The 26688-nt window shown below is 39.4% G+C and overlaps 1 protein-coding gene across 2 annotated transcripts in view; it reads left to right on the plus strand.

Moving 5' to 3' along the window:
* Positions 1-26688, plus strand: part of gria3b (glutamate receptor, ionotropic, AMPA 3b) — a 105283-nt gene that overhangs the window by 67791 nt on the left and 10804 nt on the right. For both annotated transcript variants that reach the window (XM_036548450.1, XM_036548452.1), the window contains exons 7-12: positions 3689-3856; positions 4139-4243; positions 5662-5769; positions 7500-7706; positions 9961-10334; positions 15296-15494. In XM_036548450.1, the coding sequence (XP_036404343.1) occupies positions 3689-3856; positions 4139-4243; positions 5662-5769; positions 7500-7706; positions 9961-10334; positions 15296-15494 (1161 nt within the window). The remainder of the gene's footprint in view (positions 1-3688; positions 3857-4138; positions 4244-5661; positions 5770-7499; positions 7707-9960; positions 10335-15295; positions 15495-26688) is intronic.

Here is a 26688-nt window from a genome sequence, read left to right on the forward strand (position 1 = left end):
GCGTCATTCAGCAAGTCTTACATATGTCTAGTTATAGACATGTGCTTAAGTGAGATAAGTATGCACGGACCGCCCCTAACTGCAGGGAGGAATATTGCTTGCTACCCACATGTTCCTTATGTAACAAGAAAGTCCTAGCGCATACTGATTGAGAGGATGATTCACCCACTGCTTTTGATAGCAAGGCCTTTGCATGTATTATCTCAGTTTAGAGCATAGTTGGTCACAAGGCCTCGATTGGTTATCAAAGCTAAATAAATTTAGCAAGTTACTAGGTTGTTTTACAGTTTTCAGTTTGTGTTTCATATTTTGAGGGTAAATCACTCTGATATTTGAGATCAGTCTAATGTTAGCAATCTGGTCAGTTGTGTATTGTATATCAGAATGAATTCTATCTTATGAGTCATATCTTAATAGGAAAGTCTTTGAATTTAACCTGCCGGATTGTTGTGCTGTTTGTTTTTTCCTCTTTTTCTGTCCCAGTACTGACTTTTCTAAACATAATGGCAACATACTGAAATGCCTGAAAATCCAATCCAGTTTCTTTCTTTTATAATCAAATGTATAGAAACCGTGTCTGAGGTACATGTATATTTTTAGAGCTCTTCCACTTCTTTCTTGCAGATCCATAGCCAGGACTGTGAAATATCACATGTGGCTGTTCACAATAGTTGGAGATTAACACAGTCATACATAATGCTTGGTCCCTTTGAAGTTATAAATTTGAGAATGACAGGCAATCTGATCACAAACCTTCTTGCGAGACATGTTCTTGTTCTTTCCTTGAAAAGGAATTGATGTTATGCTAATGTAGTGCCCTTTGAGGGGCAGATTGTTTGAAAGGGTAGTTAATGCAAAAACTAATTAGTGGCCATTTCTATGACTCAAAGGGTATTAATATGGTTTGTTTGGACTTGAATCAAGACCTTGATTGTTTCTTTCACTTGAACACAAACAGGCCACCAAAATGCTTCGCAGCTGGTATGGCCCGTTTCAAATTGGAATTCAGATGATAACTTGCTATTACGAATGGGTTTTGCCTAGCACATGATTTTAGAAACACACACACACATGCATGGACACGCATGCTGTTCTCCCTCTGCTGCACACTGTATTGTAAGAAGCCATTCTCACAGCCTGTGTTATTTTTCATGTAATTTCTGCAGAATGGGGCAATTAATCAGTTTTCAGCTGCTGTCAGTACTTCACATCTCTAAGATTTATCATCTGAAAAGAGTGATGCAGCTCTGCAAAGTTTCTAGCAGTCTAGCAGACTGCACTTCTGGATATCTGCTACTGAACAAACGAAATGTCCTGACTGAAACCATACTAAACGGTTGGAAGGAAGCTGAAAATGGGAATGGCCTGGGAATTCTGTATAGCATGTTTTCAGATGGCACATATCCAAAGACATGACTGTGATTGGGTATACTGCTGCACTCTTATCTACTGTGATCCCCAGTACATCCAGCACAGCAATTAGTTTGACTGTAATTAATGAACAATTTTCTCTTCTGTTGTTTGGAGGTATTTCGCATCAGTATGCACACAAACAGAATGTTTATTTTGGATAATACAAATCAAAGCCTGAAGCTTAGACACAATTTAGGTATTTAGTTTAATCTGATAGAGCTTAAAATCTTCTTTCTAAGGGCACATTTTATCTTTGTTTTATCCATGTATGCACTAATTGAAGTCTCTTTTTGTGTGAAATTATCTTCTTAATGCCTGCTACTCCAAAGATTATTATTATTGCACCAATGCACACACATACATATGTGCATGTGCTGTAAGAGAGACTCTGTCCGTGTGTGTATTTATTTATGTTTTGGTCCTGTGATAATCATATGCAGTAGCAGATATGCATATTGTATATTAGACAGATCTCAATGAAGATGTGCATAGAGTTAATATGTTTCAAATGTTGTACATATTTTACAGATTGTTAATATTATAATTATTTTAGAGTTGATTCCAATCAACACACACAAAAAACAGCGCTATCAACAAACAAAACAGCAAGTTAATCACATATAATAAGTACTTATTTACTATCAGTCAAAAGAAACACTAAACGGTCTGCAGCTTGCAGGCAAACAGAAATATATCTGTTCTTGAGAGTATTTTTAACAGGTGTATTTCAATTTGAAGTTTTCAAATTTAAAGTGTATAAAAGGGTCACACATATGTTGACATATTGTTACATTGTATGTGCGGATCTTGGCTGTATGTTATAATGTTAGGACTAGGTTGTAATGTGAAGCCATAAGAAATTCATAATCATGCAGAGACCTGCAATATTCATTGTACTTCCTCAGCTGTACTGTTTTACGCTAACAGAGAAGATTTCATGCCCAGTTACTCTTCTCCATTTCAGACTTGGATGAGACACAGAAAGACTCTACTCTCTACATATGGTAGATGAGAAAACATTTGAAGTTACATGGAATAGTTTAAGAAATATTGGGGAGGTTTTACTTTACATTACATGCATTTTCAAGGTTTTCCTTGAAATAGTGCTTATCCAGTTTATGTTAGGTAATGAGGCCCAGATTGTTTAGTGTAACTTGGCCTCATTTTCATAGCAATTTTTTAATGAAAGCATTTTTGTGTTGATATCGTTAATATTACAAAATGTATACTATGTATAATACACAAGTATTATTATTATTATTATTATTATTATTATTATTATTATTATTATATGTGGAACACATTTTAAGATGACCTGGACCAATGATATTAACAACGGTGGTCACTATGCTTGTAGGTAGTGACTACACCCCACAGGTCTCTCATTGAAGGTTCCCTACTGGGTTGTCATGTCTTTTTACAACACAATGAACCCATCATGTTTGAAAAATAACAGTCATCTGGTCATATCAACCATAATGGGAACCTTCCCTGGGGGCCATTTGTTCCATTAGCATGTTCCATTAGCATTAAGTGTAGAAAGGTAAATAACATGACAGCACTGTCTGTGTAGCTTAGCCACCTAGCCTCCCCAAGCATGGCTACGCTAGCACCATAATACTGCTTCCTACAATATTTTTGTAAATGTTTTTATGGGCTGTTGAGATTATATTGTCAGAGCATTATTCTTACCATTTTAGTTAGGATCTCAATTAAGTACTTAGCTAGCTTGCCAGCTTTTTTGAACACGTGGCAGTTGGCTGAAATGGGGACAGTCCAATTGTGAGATGCAAAAGTTAGGAGACTGGAGCATTATTGATGATATAAGGCAGCAGGACAATTAAGAAGGAGAGAATAAGATAAAGAAGAAAGAAAAAAAATGTACAAATCAGGTTAGATTGCACAGAAGTTAATGTTTGTAAAGAGTCAGACCTTAGGGTTGTTATGGTTATTTCTGTAGGAAACCTTCTAAAGGGTCTAACTTTTATTGCAGTATAGGCATAGGGTGTGCCTTGCCAACCCACAACTTGTTGGATAGTATACCTGCCATCCCAACTGGATGGCATATCTGCTATCACAGTTAGGTAAGACTTACAGCAGATATATCAGATATTATTCAACATAACACTTTTTATATGTTAGATGTTTCAGATATGGTAAGGATATGAACAGCAGAAATGTTCCACATATAGCAGATGTCTATGTATGAGATATATCCGTGTGACACGGTGCCTCTGTGACGCTGACAGCAGATGACCTTCCTCTGGTGTTTCAGTACACGTCAGCGCTGACCCATGACGCCATCCTGGTGATCGCGGAGGCCTTCCGGTACCTGCGGAGGCAGAGGGTGGACGTGTCGCGCAGGGGTAGTGCTGGGGACTGCCTGGCGAACCCCGCAGTGCCCTGGAGCCAAGGCATTGACATTGAAAGAGCGTTGAAAATGGTAGGAGTGACAGGTCTACCCCTGCTCTCAGGGCAGCCTGGAACGAAAAAAAAATACAGACTGACAATTTCACATCCTTTGTAGCCACCACTGCAATCTCTTAAATTTATCAAAACATATCAGGAGCTATCCTTTAATCTACTGCGCAAAATAATCCATGTTCTTTAAAATCCCCCTTTCTCATAATATTGCTAGTTTTCATTTAAGTGCAAGCAAACAAAACCTAGATGTGTTTTTTTTTTTTTTGTGTTATTATTGTTTCTCTGTGTTACTGCGTGGCAGGTCCAAGTACAAGGTATGACAGGGAATATCCAGTTTGACAGCTTTGGTCGAAGATCAAACTACACTGTTGACGTGTACGAGATGAAAGCGGGTGGGCCACGAAAGGTAAGCAGGCCACAGCGGTGCGGGTGTTGACTGTCCTTCCATCGCTGCAGTTAGACCGACCTTCAAATCAGCAGTGAGCAGTGAGCCATACCCTGTAATAAATAGTCTCAGATTTGAAGTCCTGCCCTAAGCCCTGTATAGCAAAGTATGTAATCCAAATGATACAGGCCTGAAAAATATCACCAGCTCTTGGAATTTTACCGTGTTTTATTTTGTTCTGAATTTTCTGACCGATTGTTTTAAAACAAAAGAAAATAGTCAAGGTGCCAGGCTTACTGTACATAATTTGCCTCAGTGTAATTAAAATGTTCTTGAAAAGGAGGCATGGTCGAGGTCAAAGTAAAAAATGTACAAACACTTTTTGATGTTTACAAAGCACTTTGGGCTTACAGTGCCAGCATAGGCAGGAACAGAGTTGCAGGGGTGTGATTAGACTGTAGTGTACACTGACCATTGGTATGACAGCCATGCGTAATCTATTAGCATCCCAGCCCCAATATCCAGCCTCTCACAGTTAGCATCTATTAGCGCTCAGGTGGGGATGGGGGCATGGGGGAGGGGGGACATGCAGTCACTGTCATCTGTGATGCATGAGGTGATACGTCTCCCCGCTGATCACCTGAGGCACTGCCACCGGCACCATCTTAGCGCCCTGCCACTGCCAGCTGCAGGACGCCACACGATCAGCACCTTCTCCTGTGAGAGGATCATGACCCACAGTGCAGTCTGGGTAACAGGCCTGCATGTGGCCAGCTACTACAAAACAAGGGCCATAGTGGAATGGAACCAACCCTAGCTGGAACCCTAGTAAGAGGGAGAAAAAAAAGAATGATATAGACATTCTACTTATTGTTGGATTGTTACCTTGCACATTTACTGGAGAACCCAGGAGTTCAATAGTAAGTGCTGGTAGCGTGTGTCGACGCTCAAAACATACAGATTGCACACGAAAGGCCTGTTTGCTTTGTTGTGACCCTGTGATCAAACAGGAGTCAGGCCGAATAAGGGCAGCATCACACAAACTGTCATTGTCACACTGTGCCATGTGGATTTCCGCACTGTGTCAGGATTGTGCACGCAGAGATGAAAATGAGGGATTTTTGGAAGCAGCACAGGAAAAGAGCCAGGGCTCGCAGCGCTAAGAGCAGCCCTGCCGCCTCGACACAAGGTCAGCGGAGACTGTGGCATGATCCCGCCCCTCCACTTTGTGTCCTGTGCTGTGTGCCTTAAAGGCATATTAAGAATGGGAGCAGCTAGGGCTGTTTTATTGAACGCACTCTCACGGAACCAAAGACCTTCTGCTCTTTATCGCCTAAGGGTGATTGGGGGGGCGGGGGTAGTAGGGAGGGAGTAACAGCAAAAAAAAAAAAAAGAGACTAATGTTGAAAATAATAACAATTGTGTTTGTCCACTTTCAGATCGGGTACTGGAACGAATTTGAAAGATTCGTATATATTATGGATCAGCAGGTCTCCAACGATTCCTCATCAGTGGAAAACCGAACAATTGTGGTCACTACTATTATGGTACACTTTCCATGCAGTTTTAAGTGTCTCACTAATTCTGCCACTCAAGGTCAAGGTGTTGATTCCAAGACTGAGACATTCTGTCCTGGGCGGGTAGAAAAACATTTTTTTTGTGTTGCTTTCCACCCACTCACTACATTTTGAAACAGTCGATATATATAAAGAGTGTTTCAACTGTATCCGTGTGGGTGACAAAGCATTTTGAGTTTCTATACTTCAGTGGCCTGTTGTAGCAGTGACATCACAATAACGGCATTTGGTATTGGTAACGGTACCATTTTCTTCATAAAATAAAACCATACAATGCATACGTAAGTAAACATGTCTTCTCATCAAGTAAATGGTCAATGACACATGGGATTGATTAAACCAGGCAAGTGACAACTAAAAAAATTGCAATGGTTTCTCTGTGGCAAAGCAAACTAGTATTTGAGGGAGGAAATGAATACATGGAGACTTTGGTTTGTATTTCCTTGCTCAAATCTATTTTGCATTGTTCACAAAAGGTCTGTACTGAAGTATGACCTCTGTGCTGATATCCAGTATGTGTACTGTTAATTAATATTCACTGATATCCAGTGTTGGCACCAGGGTTAGTCAGGAGATACTATAGTATTACCTTGATGTGAAGGCGACATTAAGGCAAAATTAATGTCTTCTTGTAATTCAAGGGTTATTTTTCTATGTAAAATAAGGCAAAATTATAGCATGTGCCTTTTCAATGTAACTGGTGCCTTGGCTTCAAAATCAAGCTATGAACATCCATGCTATTTTTATATAGACTAAAATGAAAATTTTATGCACTCTCTTGAGTAACAGAAGTCTGGTGTGTTAATTTAATGAACATGATTTGAATCCGTGTATGTTACATGCACTTGTTTTTGAAAGGTATTTGATGGTTTAAAAAAGTTTTTCAGTCATCCCACTGATTAAATAACATTAGTTAAACTCAGCAGGGATTCTCAGTTGGATAGAAATGAAAGGATTCATTCAGCACAGAACATACAGACCATTGCTTTACCCGGTGGCATCCTAACTGTTCCTGGCTCTAATGGGGTGTCCTCTTTTCTGTGAGCAATTCTTTTGTTCAGCGACTGCAGTGTACTTATAAAGTTGCACCTAGCATATGAAATGAGAACAGCACGCACCAGGCATATCCCATATGCATTATAAATATTTTCATTTTTTTATCACAATTATGAATTAATTTTAATTTTATTATGATTTTTTTGTTGGAATGATATAGCCTCCCTGCGCATTGATGCAACGTGTTTGATGATACTGCCGGCACCATGTTAATCCCTCTCCAGTCACTGCCATTTACTTTATGAGCTGGAAAGTCTTTCCTTGTGCCGGTGCAAAGCAAATGCAACCTCAACTCCAAATCCCCCCCACCCCCCTACCCCCCTATTATAATGAGCTTCAACCAGAACCGCATGAAAAAAAACCTGCAGGAGAACTCCTCCTGACTTCCCCTCTTATTGGCTCTCCTGTGTGGCTGCGGCTGGGGCACACATTGCATTTGTCTCTGAATCGGATGGGTCACCCAAGGGCGATCTGTGCCATGTGACTACCCCCCCCCCCACCCCCCACCCTTCCCAGTGATGCTGTAATGCAGTGGGTCTCCCAAGCATGCTCGCATGTGACCGATGACGACCGGGGGCGGTTTGGTTCTGACAGGAGCAGCACGTGCACGTTTGGCGATAAATCAGCCTGTGTTTGATTAACAGGAAGCCCCGTATGTGATGTACAAGAAAAACCACATGCATCTGGAGGGGAATGACAAGTATGAAGGCTACTGTGTCGATTTAGCTTCTGAGATTGCAAAACACGTGGGGATTAAATACAAACTGTCCATTGTCATGGACGGAAAGTATGGTGCCAGGGACCCGGAGACCAAGACATGGAACGGGATGGTGGGTGAACTGGTATACGGGGTAAGTGACCAGCAGGGTTATTACAAAAATACACTATGAGTGCTGCTTTATTTATTGACTGTTGAAAATGACATTCCATTGTGAAACAGGGCCAGTTTTAACCAGTCAAAGTGCTCAGTGAGTGTAAGCGCCTTGGAGTCCACTAATATGGTTGCAGCATCTCTGGGCTGATGGCTGTGACGCAAGGGCATATCCAAAATGCATGAGGGTTTGGTTTTCTCATCTGTTCAATTTCCTAACCATCAGTGAGAGAGATTGCCTGATCTGATGTGCTAACGGTCGAAAATCATTCTCAGAATGGAAAAGTCCACTCCCAGACCATAATGAGAAAAATATCCCCCATCAGCAGACCAGCCTGCATCTTGAGAGCATGGCATTCATATATCACCACAGGCGGGCAGGAGAAATGATTCCTGTGGCTTTTGACCTTTTGACCAGTAAATTAATTTGATCTTAGTTGTCTTTTTAAAGGTTATGTCCGAAAGCGGCCTTTATTGCCTTATTAAAGTCAATATTGATTGAGCGTTTCTGAGCACCTTGTCAGGATTAAGCAGTCAACAACAATACATACACACAGACACACACAATTCAGTTCACCCCCTGTATGTTTGTCACGTATTGAGAAACACTGAGAGCCATTTGGCTCTTCTGTTCTCATTTTAACCTTGTGAAAAGACAGCTTGTCCTCACATCGTTCACCTCTGATAATCCAAAGTAATAAAATACAGTGAAAGGAGAAAAGGGTGTCTTTCTCCGATCAACATTTCTAGAGAAAGGCTTTGATTTGATAAATTATGTGGCATGCACGTTGTTGTCTTCACGTTTTCATCTCGACATAACAGGTCTTTACTGATATTCATCTTGGCTCAAAAAGCAAACGCTGACCTTTAAAAAAATGTTTTACCTTTCCCACAAGCATGTGCTTTCGTAAATATGGCAGATACAGTATAATGGGTAAAATGGATAATGCAGCTACTTTAGAGTCTGATCTTAATGTGGTGAGTTGAAGAGCAGCAGCTTGGCTTTATTGACAGAAGTTGCCGGTTTTCTGCTTCCACGGTAATCATTTTGGAGGCTGTAATTTAAATCACAGTTATTTCACCAGTGAAAAAAGATGTATATATCTCTCTCACACGAATTGGGACAGTTATAAAGATGATCATCTCCTATTATTCATATCTCTCATACCAGCATTGAGGCACCTTTCTGCATTACCAATAAATCATTTAGACCTTTAATTAGCTATTTATATGCAAATTATTCAATGTTATATTGAGACTGGGCGAGCAAGAGTTGCGTTCAGATACAAAGTAAAAAGAAATTAAGCTTTTGCAACTCATTCTCCTGCATAGTTCTGGCCCTTTTGCAACCTTGCTTAGAGTTATTCTCCAATTAAAACGATACAGGTTTCCATGGGTTTTGTATTGGGGAGAATTAAGATTTAGCATGCTCAGGGGGAGGATTAGATGAGCATGAATCACTTGTCACATCCTGTGTCTGTATTTTCACAACTCCAGGCAAGAGGTCTGTGGTGTCTTGAGTGAGAACAAAACTGAAGCAGAACAATTTTTTTTCAGAATTAGCAAAACAGAGATCCATTTCTGACACTGGCCTCAAATGACCAGGGAGGGGTCAGCAGCAAGGTGATAGCTAGGCCAAAGATTTTCTGCCAACTAGTCTCCCAACTGCATCTTAGTCATATCCTTATTGATTTTGTTTTGTTATAGATACTTTGAACTGGTGTAACATGAGTGATTACTTGCAGATAATAGGTATTTGAGTTCATCAGCATTCTTTGTTTGGAAACAAAAGGCAGAGTGCTTTGTGTCCATGTACATTTAAATGATCTCTCCTGATGTGTGAAGACTTCTTTTAGGATGACTGATAGAAAATGTAACCATTTCCTTTTAGCTCCAGTTTTTTTGTTTGTTTTTGTGTTTGTTTTTCCTGTCTATTAGGCAGCTTCAAAGGAGCGCAATATTGTGTAATTTGACATAGTTCAGAAAACCTCTGTAGTTGTAATGACCATTATGGCAAAAGAACATTATTGAAATTACCCAATAATGGCAGTAAAATAGCATCAAAAAGCAATAATATCATACAGTCGCATTACACAACCAATTGTTGTCTTGGTTTTAAAAAAAGTTTTAACAGACTGTAGTGTGTTACTTTCCCAACAATTTCTTGCAAAGTTGAAAAAAAGATTAATCCGATTCTGAGAACTAACACACACTGTGAATGTTCCTGTTTCCAGAGGGCAGATATAGCGGTTGCACCGCTAACGATAACACTTGTCCGAGAGGAAGTGATCGACTTTTCTAAGCCATTCATGAGCTTGGGGATTTCCATCATGATCAAGAAGCCACAGAAGTCAAAGCCAGGAGTGTTTTCCTTCCTAGACCCACTGGCCTATGAGATCTGGATGTGCATTGTGTTCGCCTACATTGGGGTCAGCGTGGTCCTCTTCCTGGTTAGCCGCTTCAGCCCCTACGAGTGGCACCTGGATGACACTGATGAAGCCAAAGACCCACAGACCCCCCCAGACCCACCCAATGACTTTGGGATCTTTAATAGCCTCTGGTTCTCCCTGGGGGCCTTTATGCAACAAGGATGCGATATTTCACCAAGGTTGGTTATGTCAGTAACGTCCATCCCTTCCTCTCCATTTGGATAGATGTGGCACAGATACCACGGTGTGGAGATGCCACAGAGCATATTTTTGTCCCGTTCCATCTGTCCTTATTTTCATCCACCATGCAAAAGACCATTCTTTTTATGCAGACCTTTGTTTTTTTTTTTTTTTCTCCCAACAAAGTCCGCTGTTTTTTTGCTGTCCCACTTTACAGCCATTCAGTCACTGCGTATGATGTAATTAACATGGAAAGATGTTAAAAGCCTTATTTTGGCAGTATCTGCCTTAAAATCGAGTGGCCATAGTACAACTGTCGTGTTTTTTTCCCCTCCAGGCATTTTAAAATCCCTCTGTCTGTCATTTACCTTCTCTGTCAACCCTCACTCCATCTGTTCCACCGTCACTGTCACAGCCTTGTCCTACCTCACTATCCAGGCACCTGAGAAGAGAAGTCATTGTTCAAGCCGTTGTTCCTGTCAGACGGCCGGATGCTGCTTAATTAGAGCCTCTTTGTGGCACAGGTTGTCATAGATCAGTCCCGTGTAAGTTCTTGCTTGCCCCTCGGAGGAGGTAATCACTGGCAGAGCCATGGAGAGGTCTCCAGATAAATTAGAAGCTTATGAATATGGTGATGAATCCAAAGATGAAAGTGAATAATTGCTGAATTAAACCATGCGCAATGCCGCAATGCTCTGCAAAGACTGACAGTGGCCACTTTTTTAACATTATGTAACCTGAAGTCTGCAGGTTTTTCTTCATATGATTAAGGCCAGCTATCCACAGTACCAAGTGTCTGTCTCTCTCTCTCTCTCTCTCTGTGCCTGTATATATATATATATATATATATATATATATATATATATATATATATGTATGTGTGTGTGTGTGTGTGTGTGTGTGTGTGTGTGTGTGTGTGTGTGTGTGTGTGTGTGTGTGTGTGTGTATACACAGTGCTGTGAAAAAATTTGTCCCCTTCCTGATTTCTCCTATTTTTGCCATTTTTTATTTGTCACACTTAGACACACGTGTTAGATCTTCAAACAAAATTTAATGTCAGACAAAGACAACCAGAGTAAACACAAAATACAGTTTTTAAATGATCATTTTATTTATTGAAGGAAAAAAGTTTTCCAACACCAACTTGCCCTGTGTGAAAAAGTAAGTGCCCCCTAGTTACTCAATCAACCAATTAACCAAGTCCAATTGATAATTGGGTTTAATTAGACTAGACACACCCAGGCCTGATTACTGCAAGCCCTGTTGAATCTAAACGTCACATAAATAGAATCTTTCCAGCAATATTAAGTAGGCTCTCAATAAGCGGCACACTATGCCGCAATCAAAAGAAATTCCGGAAGTAATGAGAAAGAAAGTTATTGAAATATATCAGTCTGGAAAGGGTTACATAGCCATTTCTAAGGTTCTGGGACTCCAGCGAACCACAGTGAGAGCCATTATCTTCAAATGGAGAAAACTTGGAACAGTGGTGAATATTGCCAGCACTGGCCGGCCAATCAAAATTCCTCCAAGAGCACATTGAACACTCATCCAGGAAGTCACAAAAGAACCCAGACGAACATCTAAGGAACTGCAGGCCTCACTCACCTCAGATAAGGTCAGTGTTCATGATTCCACAATTAGAAAGAGACTGGGCAAAAATGGTACACATGGAAGAGCTGCAAGGTGAAAACCACTGCTAACCAAGAGGAACAAAAAGGCTCATCTCACATTTGCCAAAAAACACCTTGATGACCCCAAAGCCTTTTGGAATAATGTTCTGTGGACTGATGAGTCGAAAGTGGAACTTTTTGGAAGACATGGATCCCGTTATATCCGATGTAAAGCTAACACAGCTTTCCACTATAAGAACATCATACCAACAGTCAAACATGGTGGTGGCAGTGTGATGGTGTGGGGATGCTTTGCTGCTTCAGGGCCTGGGCGACTTGCCATAATTGACAGAAACGTGAATTCTGCTCTCTACCAGAAAATCCTGAAGTAAAATGTCCGGTCATCAGTCCGTGATCTGAAGCCGAAGTGCAATTGGGTTATGCAGCAAGACAACGATCGGACGCCCAGGAGCAAGTCCACCTCTGAATGGCTTGAAAGAAACAAAATTAAGGTTTTGGAGTGGCCTAGTCAAAGTCCTGACTTGAACTCCATTGAAATGCTGTGGCAGGACCTTAAACGGGCAGTTCATGCTCGAAAACCCTCCAGTGTGGCTGAATTAAAGCAATTCTGCAAAGAAGAGTGGGCCAAAATTCCTCCACAGCGATATGAAAGATTGATCTCCAGTTATCAGAAGCGATTGGTTGCAGTTGTTGCTGCTAAAGGTGGCACAACCAGTTATTAAGTTTAGGGGGGGCAGTTACTTTTTCACATGGGTGATATAGTGTTGGATAACCTTTTTCCTTCAATAAATAAAATGATCACTTAAAAACTGCATTTTGTGTTTACTTCGTGTTGTCTTTGTCTTACATAAAATTTTGTTTGAAGATCTGACACAATTAAGTGTGACAAATATGCAAAAATAAAAGAAATCAGGAAGGGGGCAAATACTTTTTCATGGCACTGTATATATATACATATATATATATATATATATATATATATATATATATATACTGTATATATAATGTATTTTGCATGGGGCTTTTTCAGACTCCTAACATGCATTTTATAACTATTAAAATATCAGACAAAATGTAGAAACTACGTAATCTGAATGTGGTGTCACTGTTGTCAGTTATTTAAATCAATCGTGGCCATGCCTTGTTGTGCACATTGGTAAAAGAGGCTGGGCTTCTGTTATACTGCTAATCAGGGGCAGAACATACAGGGTATCTGGCTGTCACTCAAAGGGGAATCCTGTGGCCCATGTCAGATGCCTGTGAGGTCCAGGCACTGCAGTTCTAATATGATGCCCTTTGTTCGGGTATAGTAAAGAAAAAGATTAATTGACCTTTGCCGGTTTTAGTACATGTACATGTTTAAGCCCAAAAATATCCAGTAGATTTGTAATAAAGGTCGTCTAAAGCTGGTCACTGGGGAGGAAAAGGAAGTGGTTTACCTTCTAATCATCATTTCATTTGAACCTAAGGGAATGTGTTTTCTTGAGAAAGTGAGTACACAGCGTTGAATAGCCCTTACAATGTAGAATTATTAGTGTGGGCTTTATTTTTGTACAGGTCTCAAACAGGCTCAGATCCTTTTTGAGATTACTTTTAGTTTGCTGAAATAGAAAGAATTCCCATATGAGCCAAGTTCCCTTTAATGCAATCACACAGTTAATTCCATTAAAAGTCACTACATTACCTTATTGTGATTTCAGATATTAACTCCAAATGTCAAAATTAACAATCCTGTTGAATATTAACTGAATATTAACGCTTAAGAGTGAAACCAAAACTTGTGTTTAGGTAATTTGTTAATGCTACAATAGTTTATTTCCCTTATTTGCAGCTTACATTAGCTGCTACAGCAATACACAGAGAGTTTTAATTTTTTTCTCTAGTTTGCCTTTGTGTCAGTATCTTGTAAAAGCCTATGAATTTTTAATCTCTGCATTTAAACCAACATGATTAAATCAATATGGTCCCTCTTTAGTGTGTGACTCCTATGACTGTTGAGCCCAGAGTATAAACATTGACCCGTCATCTAATTGCAGATTACAAACTCCCAGTAGGTGGAATGTCCCTTGCTGGACATAGGCATTCTGTTAGAAGAAACACATAAGTGAATGTGTTTGAATTTCCCAGTTGGAAGTATGTTGCGATTAAATGTTGGCCTAAACTTTTCAGCAAGTTCCCTTCATTTAGATATCTGTTGTAAATAAATCACACTGATATTACAATGACTTCTGTAGTAATAAGTGAAATATAAGTATAATTTTCTCTGAAGTGCAAAGTAATTTTCTTATGTACTACACATATTTGATCCCCTTTAAACTATGGCTGCTTCCTCTTGTCATCCTTGATACGTTTAACCTTATTTCAGTGCATTAATTTTTAGTGTTACTTGTAGAAATTTATGTAATAGTGGTTTAGATGAGTCCGTGCAGTTATAATGAGACTCTTCCTTTTTTGCACCGCCCTGAAGTGCTATATGCAAACTGTTTGCGTCGGGGCACAGGATTTATGTGAGACATAATTGGGAGTAAATTAAATTCTATTTTTAAAGCTATTGTTGTGAGGGCCGAGCCTGAAGGGGAACAAGGTAGAGGTCAAAGCTGTGGATGATATTTTTAGAGGAGCTTTGCTTTCCAAAGGACACAACAGAACAGTACATGTCACAGGGTTCCCATTGTCATTGCAAATTCTTGAAATTATTATTTTTTTTTTATCACTTGAGGTTATTGCAAAGCAATAGATTGCAGTCAAATACTACATTGTCCTTGAAAATAGTGGAAAATATATAATAGGCTTGTTGTCATTTAATCTGCAATCTACCAGTGTGATTGTATTGCTAATGAAATGTCTAGTTTGCTGGCTTATACATTAAACCCACTACTGAACTGGTGACTGGTATTTGAGTATCCATAAATGTGTGTGTGTGCATACACACAGTATGTTGAAAGATATATCCCAAAGAATTATTTTCAAACATAATTGGAAAGAAGTGGAAAATATAAGTCTGATTTTAAAATGAACCCTGGTGTTAAGAAATGTGACTGGAACAGCAGTGTTGTTAAATTCAGTTAATGAGTATACATTCAAATGAATGAGTTCTGAGATCATTGCTCATTGGGTTGTGGGTTAAAAGGGTTAAGGCAAAGTCCAGTAAAAAAAACATCAGACTGCAGGTGCAAAGTGTGGAGCAGAGCCTGTTAAAGGCTCATTGATTGTCCTATTGAACAGAATTATATGTGACCTAGGAATTGACCGTGGGTGTTAATTGCACTCCTCTGACGGCACCACATCCATTCTTCTCTCATTGGTTCTGTCCTTGGCTTTCGCAGGTCCCTGTCAGGGAGAATTGTGGGAGGCGTCTGGTGGTTCTTCACCCTGATCATCATCTCATCTTATACAGCCAACCTGGCTGCCTTCCTTACTGTGGAGAGGATGGTCTCACCCATCGAGAGCGCAGAGGATCTCGCCAAACAAACAGAGATTGCCTATGGAACCTTGGACTCAGGCTCAACCAAAGAGTTCTTTAGAGTGAGTGCCACTTTCTCTAGTGCTTAAAGGGCATCCAAAGCCTTGCTTTGAAAATGACAATGCATTTTACAGTTAACATACATATCTAGATGGGGAAATTTGTTTGACAGTTACTGGTGCAACAAAAGTATTGAAGATTAAACCCAGGGAAAATGTTTAGTTGGACATATCAAATGGAAAAAGAAAGTTGCACACTCTTAATGCCCAGAATATAATAGCCTTTTATTAACATCATATTGGCATCAATAAACACCTCTGATAGTGTGGCAATAAAGAGTGTAATGCTTTCATTTTCTTTTCATTTGATCACCTTTTGCTTGCATGCACCTCTTTAATTTGAGTATGCACTCTCCATTTTTTAACAGTCTGACATATCATACACACAATAAGTGGCCCTTAGAAGGCAGCTTTATAAACATTTGATTTTGTCCAAGCAAGTACTTTTCTTGGGTGTAATTTTTTTCATACCCCCGCTGCCTTTTAAAGTTGTCTTAGAGTATTATTGGGGTTCACATTTTGTATTTCAACCATGCCTATTATGAACACTGCTTTACGGTGTGAAGAGTGATGGGTAAGTGTCTCTGAGTCAATCGGTAATAAAACTTGCCCTGTCCACTCAGTGGGTAAGCACACTTAATACCAAAAAGTAAACCAGAGCTGGAATAGCATGCAGAGGTGATTCATGGATGATTCATGTGTAACCTTTAATAGGAGCAGCAGGAAAAAGATGATATAAGATATTCATTTTTTGGCAAAATCCTGAAAAGCCTTGGCCCTGTTAAGACAAGTTGGCTGTCCCCCATAGTGCTGGGTTACAAGCATGCTCAAACTCAGAGGAAGGGCCATCCTCTCTGATCCCTGTTGGCTACTGCACAGACTGAGAATCCAGATCAAACATTGAAGTTCAGCATAGGAGCTAGTCATCAAATCTATGACAAGAATGTGAAAAAACATGTGTACTAGATATTACATTTTGAAGTAATGAGGTTGTGGGACACATCAGGATGATGATGTGGGTGAGGCAAGTCCTGATCAAAGCTTGCCCATCATTTTTTCGCAGGCAATATATGATTAGATGGATGGCCGAGGCCAAATAAATTGAGCCTAATGGGAAGGCGTCCTATAGGTCACATAGCAGAGCTGAAAGCAATGTGTTTATTAGTAGAGAGGGATGGGCAGTGCAATTAAGTAAATAGGTATGATTTCCTCAGACTCATTACTTCATCTCCAGTGGACAGTGGAAAGGTAGTGCAGCCCCAAGCCTTTATATTCCAGACAAAATTAACTGAGGGTACCGTTTTTGAAGGACACTAAACTTGGGCAAAAATTAATTGCCGAAGGTGATGTATAAAATGAATTTTTTAAAGAACCACAGCTGTTCCTGATGAATTTGAAATGTCAATTAATGATTTGTTTGGCTGGCTGACGTGCACTGTTTTTCTGTGTAGTCAAAGGTTTGCTGCAGAGGTAATTGGAAGGAGGTTAGGGACTTGCAAATTTCAAATATACGACATAATGAGTGTCCTAGTTACACTCTCAGCCTTCAAATTGGAAATGACATGTGCGAGCTGCTATTCCAGGGGACTTTTAATTAAAACTGTAGATGGCTGACGAGGAGGAAAAAAATACTGATTAATAGGGGTTCAAGTTCTGTTCTAAATCTGTTCTTCAGGAAAGACATTCCACTTTAATTAGACCTGTATGCCATAAAGCAGCTGGAATGTTAAAATCAGGCACCATATTTGTCTTCTAATATGAAATATGTCCTTATCTTTTACATACTCACCATAAATATTATCACTGTCTTTCCCATATTTTACTGCGTTAGTCTTTTGAGGGAATCCCACCTTTTTGTTCCATTACCTGTGTGGGCTATTCTCAGTGTTTGGTAGGATGGTGGAGTATCGACTGCCCAAATACAATCTGTAAGCATACGTTGGAGGTCAAGGATGAATCTTAAGCCTCTTTGGCAACATATGTTGAGAATCCATTTATGGATTTGTTTTATCTTTCTCCATATAATGCACGGCGCAAAATATAATTTAGAATTTAATTCCAGTGCAGGGTATTATTCTGCACAGACCTCTCAGGTAATTACCGTTCGGTTCAGCTAACTGGAAGGTAATTGCGATCCTTCACCTGTGCTGAAGATATGTGCTTGAATAGCATAGAGATGTTGTGTCTAGTAGTTGAGTGAGCCTGCGGTTTGAACTCAGCTGCTGCTGTGGGCTCACATATAGCTGGACACTACATAGCAGGTTCTGCTCACATTTTATGGCAAATTCTTTGCAAACGTACTAACATTTGAAAGTAGTGATAGTGCACAGCATGTTAGTTCTAGTGAAACAGCATCACTTCAGACAGCATGAAAAAAGATATATTGTATTGCATACATGATACAATTTTATTATTAATGTTATTTTATATTTTATTAATATACTTAAATAATTAATGTATATGTGTGAATGTGTGCATGCATGCGTGCCTATGTATGTTTCTGTATGCATATTTCCATGTATTTGAGCATTCATCAGAAATGTGTGGTCTTTCTTCTGTTAAATTATTCTATTAAGGAGTACGAATACATTTGGAGACTGTGGGACTGTGTGTGCATGAGTATGTTGATTTGCAAAAAAAGTCTTCATATCGTTCCCCACAGGGATCAAACTGAGGTAAAGGTTTCTAAAACCACACTACATCGGAACAGTTTAGTATAATTTCACAGGAAGTAACAGAACAGATATCTTATTAAAATATTTATTTTGTGTTTGAATAGAAACGTGAAGAAATGTGAACATCAAACTTAAAATATGAGATTCATTCTCACAATTACCAGTAAATCCACCTTTCATATGGAAAACTGTATTGGGCAAGATAAAATAGGCATAAATTTGATGGTAAACCAGTGTGTGTCCCAAACATGTTGCCAAAAGCACACTGCATGATCCCCAAGCTATATAATTTCCACAAGTCAAAGGGCAGTATGTGCTGTCTGAAACTGCAGTGCAATGCACTTTTAAGTCAGACTCCTCTGAGAGGAAAATCTCATATCTTGAGCTTATTATTGGTCTCAATCAAAATAGCATTGAAACACACTGTGGTTTATTCTGCCATGTTGCTTGTTGAAGTCAAGGTGATCATGAAAAGGATGGACAGGGGTTTTGTAAATCAAGAGGCCATTTAAAAACATCAGGTAGCAGGTTTTGAACCGCTGTGCCAGAGTACAAAATGCTGTTATAAACGCAAGCTATTTAATGCACCCCAATATATGAATTCAATTTACGCGGTCCCATCACCTGTCATAATGTATTAGTGTAATTTAGAAGTGGTGAATACATAAACGACCCCTCTTCAGGCCAAAAGACGGAGCTGGAGACAGACGTGATCCATTCATCTGTCTCCCAATATATTACTTATTCCCCTACTAAACAGCAGCACGCGGTTTGGTCTGTGGATGCCAGTTTTTTTTAAGCCTACAACAGTGTTTGCTCAGAAGGGTCAAACCAGTCGCATTTTCAGCCCTGTCTGTGGGCTTTTGCAGCTGCCCTGTGCCAGTCTTTCACAATGTGTAAATCACTTCTTCTTGCTGGCCTCTGCGGTTTAATCTGCATGGTCACCCTTGCTGTCCATCTTTGTCTAGCTATCCAGATTTAAAGGGTCTATGTTTACACACTGCGTTTAGCTACAGTATCACGCACAAGCTTAGCACAGCCATGCAGCCTACATGAACCCTGCAGTGCAAATAAAAGCATTTAGCTTGCTTTCCAACTTGCCATGTCTTTACACTTCAGTAATTAATGCAAGCAATTCATGCAAAAATGTTTTTCTGAGCTGGAACTTGCTAGCTACCACTCTCACCATGTAATAAGTATTGATTTCTAAGACATAAAAATCAGATTTCATTTGTTCCAACCGATTTAACACATATTTTCCTCCCTAAATATTCAAATTATTTTTCTGCTGTTCTAGCAACCATGGTACTCTTAAAACTAATTCAATATTTGACCATCTTCATTAAATAACCATGGCTAAGATCAAAATTACATACAAGGGCTAGCTCATAATAACCAACAGAAAATTAAGGACTAGTTCAAATTTATGGAATAGTTTTTAACTGAAACTCAAAAAAGTCAAAGTAAAGTTACTCCAATGAATGGACCACAGAGATGAAGTAATTAGGGTTTAATGCAGGAGGTGTTCCCATGTCAGCCTGCAATCATTTGACTCTGCATCTGCATCAAAGCTTCTGCAATCAGATTTAGCAATGAGCAGTTTTTGTACGTTACTGAAGGCAGGCAGCAGGACACCACAGACGGTTGTATTCACAGTGCATTTCCTTCATCTGTTCAATGAAAGAGTTTATCCCTGACCATATGGTTAATATGCATATGAGACAACAACATTTTCTTCATGGCTGAATAAGAGGAAGTTCGGTGAGACCTTCTTTAAGATGGGGCCAGCTTTAAGAGGAAGCTACTGTACATGTAGGATCACTTCAAGCAGCCAGACCTTTTGGCCTTTCTGTTGTTCTCTGCCTTCTCAAATTTACCTTGCACGTCTACACCGGGCATTTCAAAGAGCTCTTGATTAAAGACCAAAGAACGGGTACTTGATAAATCAAATGACTCTGCTTATAACATTTTGCGCCTCTTTGTACAGTTTGCATTTCCAATTAAAGCAAGTATTAACCCCACGTGAAGCTAAATCCACTTACGGATTAAACCAAAGTGACTTATTTTTACATGTTAATCCACTTTTATCAAAGGGAATAGTGTATTGGCAACCCCCTGAGTGATCCAAGAAAGCTGCTTTTACTGTCCCCAAAGCCATTGTGGTCAACCTATGTAATTATTTGGGAACATCTGCCATCAACTTTGACAAAGTTAATCAAATGGGATCATTATTAACTTGCCCTAGAGTCACCTCTTTTTGAGTGATTTGTCTTGTGCAACTGACTTATACAATAATATCTCAATTTTAATTTGCATGCTTTGCATGCTTTGCAAAGTATACAACTATCAATCTCAGAACTCACCAAAAACTACACTGTGGAGACATTGATCATTTATCAAAAAAGGTGGTTTGAATTGCTTTGAATTAACACTTCCACTTCAAAATAAACCATAATAAATCTGTGCATAAACTCTACACACACCAAATTATCACTTTTTTTGTATCACACTACAAGGCAAAGTGTAGCCTTTTAGAATAAAAAATGAGACACTGTTTGCAGAAAGAGAGTATCTGACAGAACCATAACAGGTTCATCTGAAACAGAAATAGCCTCCAAATGAGACTGGTCTCCTACTAAGGCCTGGTCTAACTTCAGAAGAACTGAAATGACAAAGGGAAAAGAGTTCAATGGATTCATGCATCTAGGTCTACAGAGGGTATATTGGTATTCCAAGTGTGTGCGCATTCGGTGTGAAATTCAGACCAAATTCCCAACATTTACTCAGTTTACCCAAGATGCAGGCAGCACCAGCATACTTGACATTGAGATAGTTATCTATTTTGCAGTGAAACTGAATGGTATAAAGCTTATGTTCAAGTCGAAGGAAAAATGAGTTGTGATGTGTTGTTACAATCTGTGTTAGAGATCACAGTGTAAAACTGAATTGTATTGTTAAAAATGAGGAAAAAGTGTCGTATGTTTTTTGGGGTCATTTATTTGGACAGACCTCTTAACATACAGTGGGGCTTTAGGGATGGAAAGAGCTATTTCTATGAGCCTTGATGTGCTGTTATTTGTTTTTCACGGCCAATTTTAGCAAACTATGTGCTGAAGTTACAGATCTCTCATTAGCATGGCCAGCACAAGTTGAGAAGATATTGAGTTGTGAGTTTTCATATTTAATCAGATGTAGATGGAGTTTCTCTCCCCTTTTCTCCCTTTTTTTTACAGCCAGATACAGGAAGGGCTTGATTTTTTTTTCTTTGATTTTGCCTTTCTGCTGGTTTATCAAGTGATATTTCAAAGGTCTCCTCCTTTGAAACTACACAAAGTACTGACTTTATACTTACACTTATTGTCTCCCTGTATTCCCAGTAGACATATTTGAACTTCAAGAATCTAGATTGCTTGATGAGCTGGGCCTTTTAGGATTTTTTTTTTTTTTTTTTGTGAGGAACTGTTGGGTACCTGATAATACCACTCTCTTTCTAAACTTCAAGCAAAAGGTTGCTCCATCAAAACTTAATATCCCACTCAAATCACAGCTTGTTTTATCCACATGTACTGTATTCCCTATAAGGGTCACTACCTCTGTAGTGAGGAATGCAGTAGCTGAGGCTCCTGGGGTTTCCTTGCTGCAGTCTGGGCTCTGCTTCTCATAGGCTGAGCTGGCCCCTCACATTCTTCCTGTTCTAGCAGTGCAGAGTAACATCAGTGAGTCAGCTTTGCACTTCAGACGTCCGCATTTTACATGTGTAGGAACGATAGATCAGCCATCGCTGTCGGTGCAATATAACAATTTGTCCATAAGTGATTATGCTGAGGACCACTTTTACCCCACTCACAGTCTGTGGCTGAGTCATAGCTGGGGGAAAGCAAGAAGGAAATGCACGCCACACATACAGTATACAGAAATAACAGTCCACATCACAGCTGTGGCCAGGCGAAGTGATGTTATTAAAGCTCTGCACTCCAGTCCTACAAATCTTGTCATCGTAGTCATTGCTGTATGCGTGCAGTGTGTTGTGCTGTATGTTGGATTGTGTTAATAGCAAGGGAGAAGGTAGCTAAATGTACAATTCAGTATAGACATGAACATAATCTGATCTGTCAGAGCTGGGAGCAAGTAGAATGAGGCATTTAAACTTTGTCTTTAGCCATTTCTACATTCTACTCTGAACAGTTATGGCCATGTATGCCATGTTGTATAAGCGCTCCACAGTAATAGTGCTGTTTTTGCAGAGACCATTAGTGAAGCAGTGGTATGTTTTTGAAAAGGGATTGATGCTCCCTGAGACATCTGGGCTGAGACCCCACACATACATACACACACACACACACACACACACGCACACAAACAGGGGAGAGGTGGGATGCCCTCTCATTAGATTCCCGAGCATTTATCATCATCGCAGTATGAGACACCCTCTGTGCTGATCAATAGTACCTCTCTCAAGACCCTCTCACTCTCCCCTTCTCTGTCTCTCTGCCCAGGACAGCCATAACACTGCATAGTGACAAATTGGACCACCCACAACGAGCAGTTTGCTAAGTGACTGGCGCATATCATCCATTTTCCTCCATAGCATATGGTAGCATTGTACTGCTGGTTTATTTTGAAAATGTGCTCAGTTCTCTCCCAATTACAACTATGTTTTTACTGGAAACATTTGAAAAATGGCCTTAAGAATGAAGAGGTATTTCTTATGATATGGCACAAATTTAGAACAGGTGACAGATCTTACAGTTTGGATTTTAAATTTAACTTTAACTTCTGAAGGTGACATGTTATACACAGTTTTTTTTAGATGGACTGAGAGTTCATGACGTTGTGGATTTTCTTTGCCTCTCTTTGCCCCCTTCTCCTCAATCACAGCAGGAGAATGGTTTTATTAGGATTTTCAGGGGAGGGGGGCTGGGGGGGACTTCTGCCCCGCTTTGCTATTGACTTTATGAAGCACTGAGGCGGCACACTTTCTGTCTGCAGCAATCAATTTCTAAATCCATTCATTTCTGCTCATTTGGAGCTGCTGTTTGAGGGCACTCTGCACTCAAATGCCTGATAAATCCTGCCCAGCTCGAAAATAATCCTTCATACTGATGTCCTTCCCATAGATCATTTGACCCAATGCGCATAAACAGAACTATGGACTAAAGCAATTTACATTTATTTTGCTAAAGAAAATGTTCAAAGTCACAGGCCAGGTGTTCACTCTAGCTTGTGACTTAGATATTCATGTATAGTTTTCTGAACTATCTGACATTTGCATGGATGCAGGTGTTATCATGCAGGAGTGGACATGCTTCTTTCTGGACTGTAATATAAGCACGAAATGAAACAGTGAAATATTTTGTGAATATGATTCTTCGTTTGTCAAAATTTATGCATTTTTTAATATTTCTTCTTTTGGTCATCACAGAACAGCCCATTACTATTGATAAAGTCAAAAGCTGTTTTACTTTCTAATGCTTCCACACTCCAACTAGGCACCCCTCTTTGGATAATATCCCCTCAATTGATTGTCTCATATTTTTTTGATAACTCCTGATGGCTTATGACTGATGGCCATTACATTTAATTGAAATACATGCAGCCAACAACTCTCCATTGTCACAAAATAAATGTATTTGTTTATTAAATACAGAATTCTCATTGGTAATATCTAGTTCAGTTTCTCATATTCATGTGATGGAATTATTAAATGTAAATTACAACACATCTATCTTTCTGTGTACCTCATCGTGCAGATAATATTACATTCATAAATCTCTGTGTACATGGACACTCCAAAGTATTTAATGGGTGATAAACACGGTGTAAATAAGCATAATGAGTAAATATGCATCTGATATCAGCTGTTTATGGGAAATACTCAATTATGAGCATTATTATGCTTCAGAAGCATCCATAAAGAATAACTTCATAGAGCAGTTACATTTACTGAACCAGGAAGAGTGATAAGTAGGCCCCTCAGTTTTTCTTTACCATGTGATCCACAGAGATTTAAATCTGAATTTCAGTCATTATCCTCCAGGTTAGCTGTAGGCACTCAATTAGCAGTTGTGTTAAAACAATCGGCGCAGTCATCTGACTGATTATACAATTAGTGGCTAATTGTGACGTTCTTAAAAAAACAATCATTTGGCCTACAATGAGGAGGAAAGAAAAGGACTCATGGAAGTGAATTTCAAGAATGTCCAAAACAAAGATCTTTGAGAGAAAGAGAAAAACATTATCTGCCGTCATTCATAGTATGACAACATTTGTAAGTGCATTCCCAATGGTTTTCCTTAGCCAACAATTTCACCTCATTTACCCAGTTTTCTTTTTGATTGATGAAAAAACCCTAAAAACATAATGTTATTCGTAAAGAACACTATCAGTCCACTACTTGCTCCACTCCTTAAAAGGTTTCATGTTGTTCCTCTTGTCAGGTCCTGCCTTTTTTTTATGATGTCACAGTCACAGAACAGCACTCGCCACTAGGGATACCTCAAAGACACTGTCTGAAATCAAAGACTACATATACAGTTAATGTTAATACAGTTAATGTCTACTGTTATTATGAAGTCTGCAACACGAACCATCAGGTTAGGAAAACTGTGTAGAGGTATGGAGGATAATGATTTTATCATCTTACATTATGAACTCCTGAATTCAAAATGAATAGTTTTGAATTCATTAATTGTTGTTGAATTATTGTTCTATGCATTTCAGAGAGCGTTTGTAAAATACCATGCTATCTTTCTAGTGATACTTAATACTATGCCAATAAAATGACAAATTTATTACCTATGATAAAGATGACGGAAAAATTTTGTGAACGTTTTTTGAAAAAGTGGATCATCCCAGATTACATGGATTTTTGATCAAGTATGTTAAAAACAGTGGCGCAATTCCATCAACTGTGACAGAATTATCTTCTGTGGACATCCTCTGCCTGCCATAAAAACAAATTAAAAGTACCGATTAAAACATTTGACAGTATATCTGTAGTCATGGACGAAAGAACAGATGGGAAAGAACATTACACTTAACATATTGTATTTGTTCCACATGGTATTTCCATCATCCACAATTTGAATCTCATCCTTGCAGACTCAGTGTACCTTACTGTCGTGAATTACTCCTCGGTTGCAGCTTCAAGAAATGCTTACAAGATATTGAAGTTGATTTTAATAATGTGAATTCATTTTTGTCCAATAATGCAACTTGTAATACATTAAGTAGTGACATCCTCCAATGCTTGGTGCCAACACGCCCCTGCCTTCACCAGCTTGCATTGTCGATGGCTCTAAAGGGACTGAATTCAACATGTAACAGTGTTGGACATAAACGTTGTCATTTGTGATTGTTGGAGGCCTGAAGAACATGCAAGAAAACAAGCTTACAGAGTTCTTCGTATATTTTAGACACCATATTGTCCATTATGTTTGGGACAAGGGAGATGCTCCACCCAGTATTGCAACCTTTGGGAAAAATGTCCTAATGCTCCTGGCACCACACCGTTGTCATAACTTTAAATAATGTGTACTAGAGCTTGTGTAGCATTATCTCAAAAATAGTGAAAAGTGTGGTTAAAATCCAAAGTCATTAGGGGTTTGTAAAAAAATACTTGCCTCCATGTGTTGTAATGCATAAAATCAAAATTATGGTTATGTGGCTAGTTAATTGATGACATGCAAAAAGCTCCTGAAATACTGGCCAAAGCTGCTATAGTGAGGCCTCTTATACACTACTTCAGCACAGGCAGCCCTACCATTTCTCTTTGCCTTTTGCACTGCAAGAAGAACGATTTTGTGGTTAATATTAGCATATTCTACCAAAAAAATCCATCAAAATGTTAATTTCTGACTGAGGCTAGCTCCATACTCTGAGTTGAAAGTCGCTTCTTGTATCTTGGAGTGGTGGGGGAAGTCCACTTATTAAACCTTCTCACAAGCCAAATTGTAATAACATAAAAGAACACTGTTACATTCCAGGCAGAACTGAACACCAGGTCTGAGGAGAAAGCATGACGTTTCCTGTTAGTGACCCCATTATTGTCATCAAGGTGATTATTCCCTCAGGTCCCAAGATGTTAGAGGAAATGTGAACATGTCCTGCCATTGTATCCTTGAGCAAGAAACTGAACCTAAATTACTTCAGTATATTTTCAGCCACAAGCCACATGAATGGATAATGTGCGAAAATGGAAGCTGCTGGTTATTCTGCTTAAGGGCATGTGCCAAGCAACCACATAATGTAATGTAGTATCGCTAGTTTGTCAAAAGCCGGAGTCTGTGGTCAGTTTCAGTTGGCCAGCTCCACCGAAGCACATCCCCCTCACTGTCTACATCCCCCTCAGGACGGAATGTGTGTGTGTGTGTGTGTGTGTGTGTCTACATGTAGCATGGAGAGTGCAGGACTGTCAGTGTGCTGTTAAGGCCTGGGCATCAGAGCCTGGGGCTCTCTCTGGCCTTGACCACCATTGATCAGTCTAAAGTGTTAAAATGCCAATGCCAAAATAAATCTACTGG

The sequence above is a fragment of the Megalops cyprinoides genome, chromosome 16, assembly GCF_013368585.1.
Source record: "Megalops cyprinoides isolate fMegCyp1 chromosome 16, fMegCyp1.pri, whole genome shotgun sequence".
NCBI lineage: Eukaryota > Metazoa > Chordata > Actinopteri > Elopiformes > Megalopidae > Megalops > Megalops cyprinoides.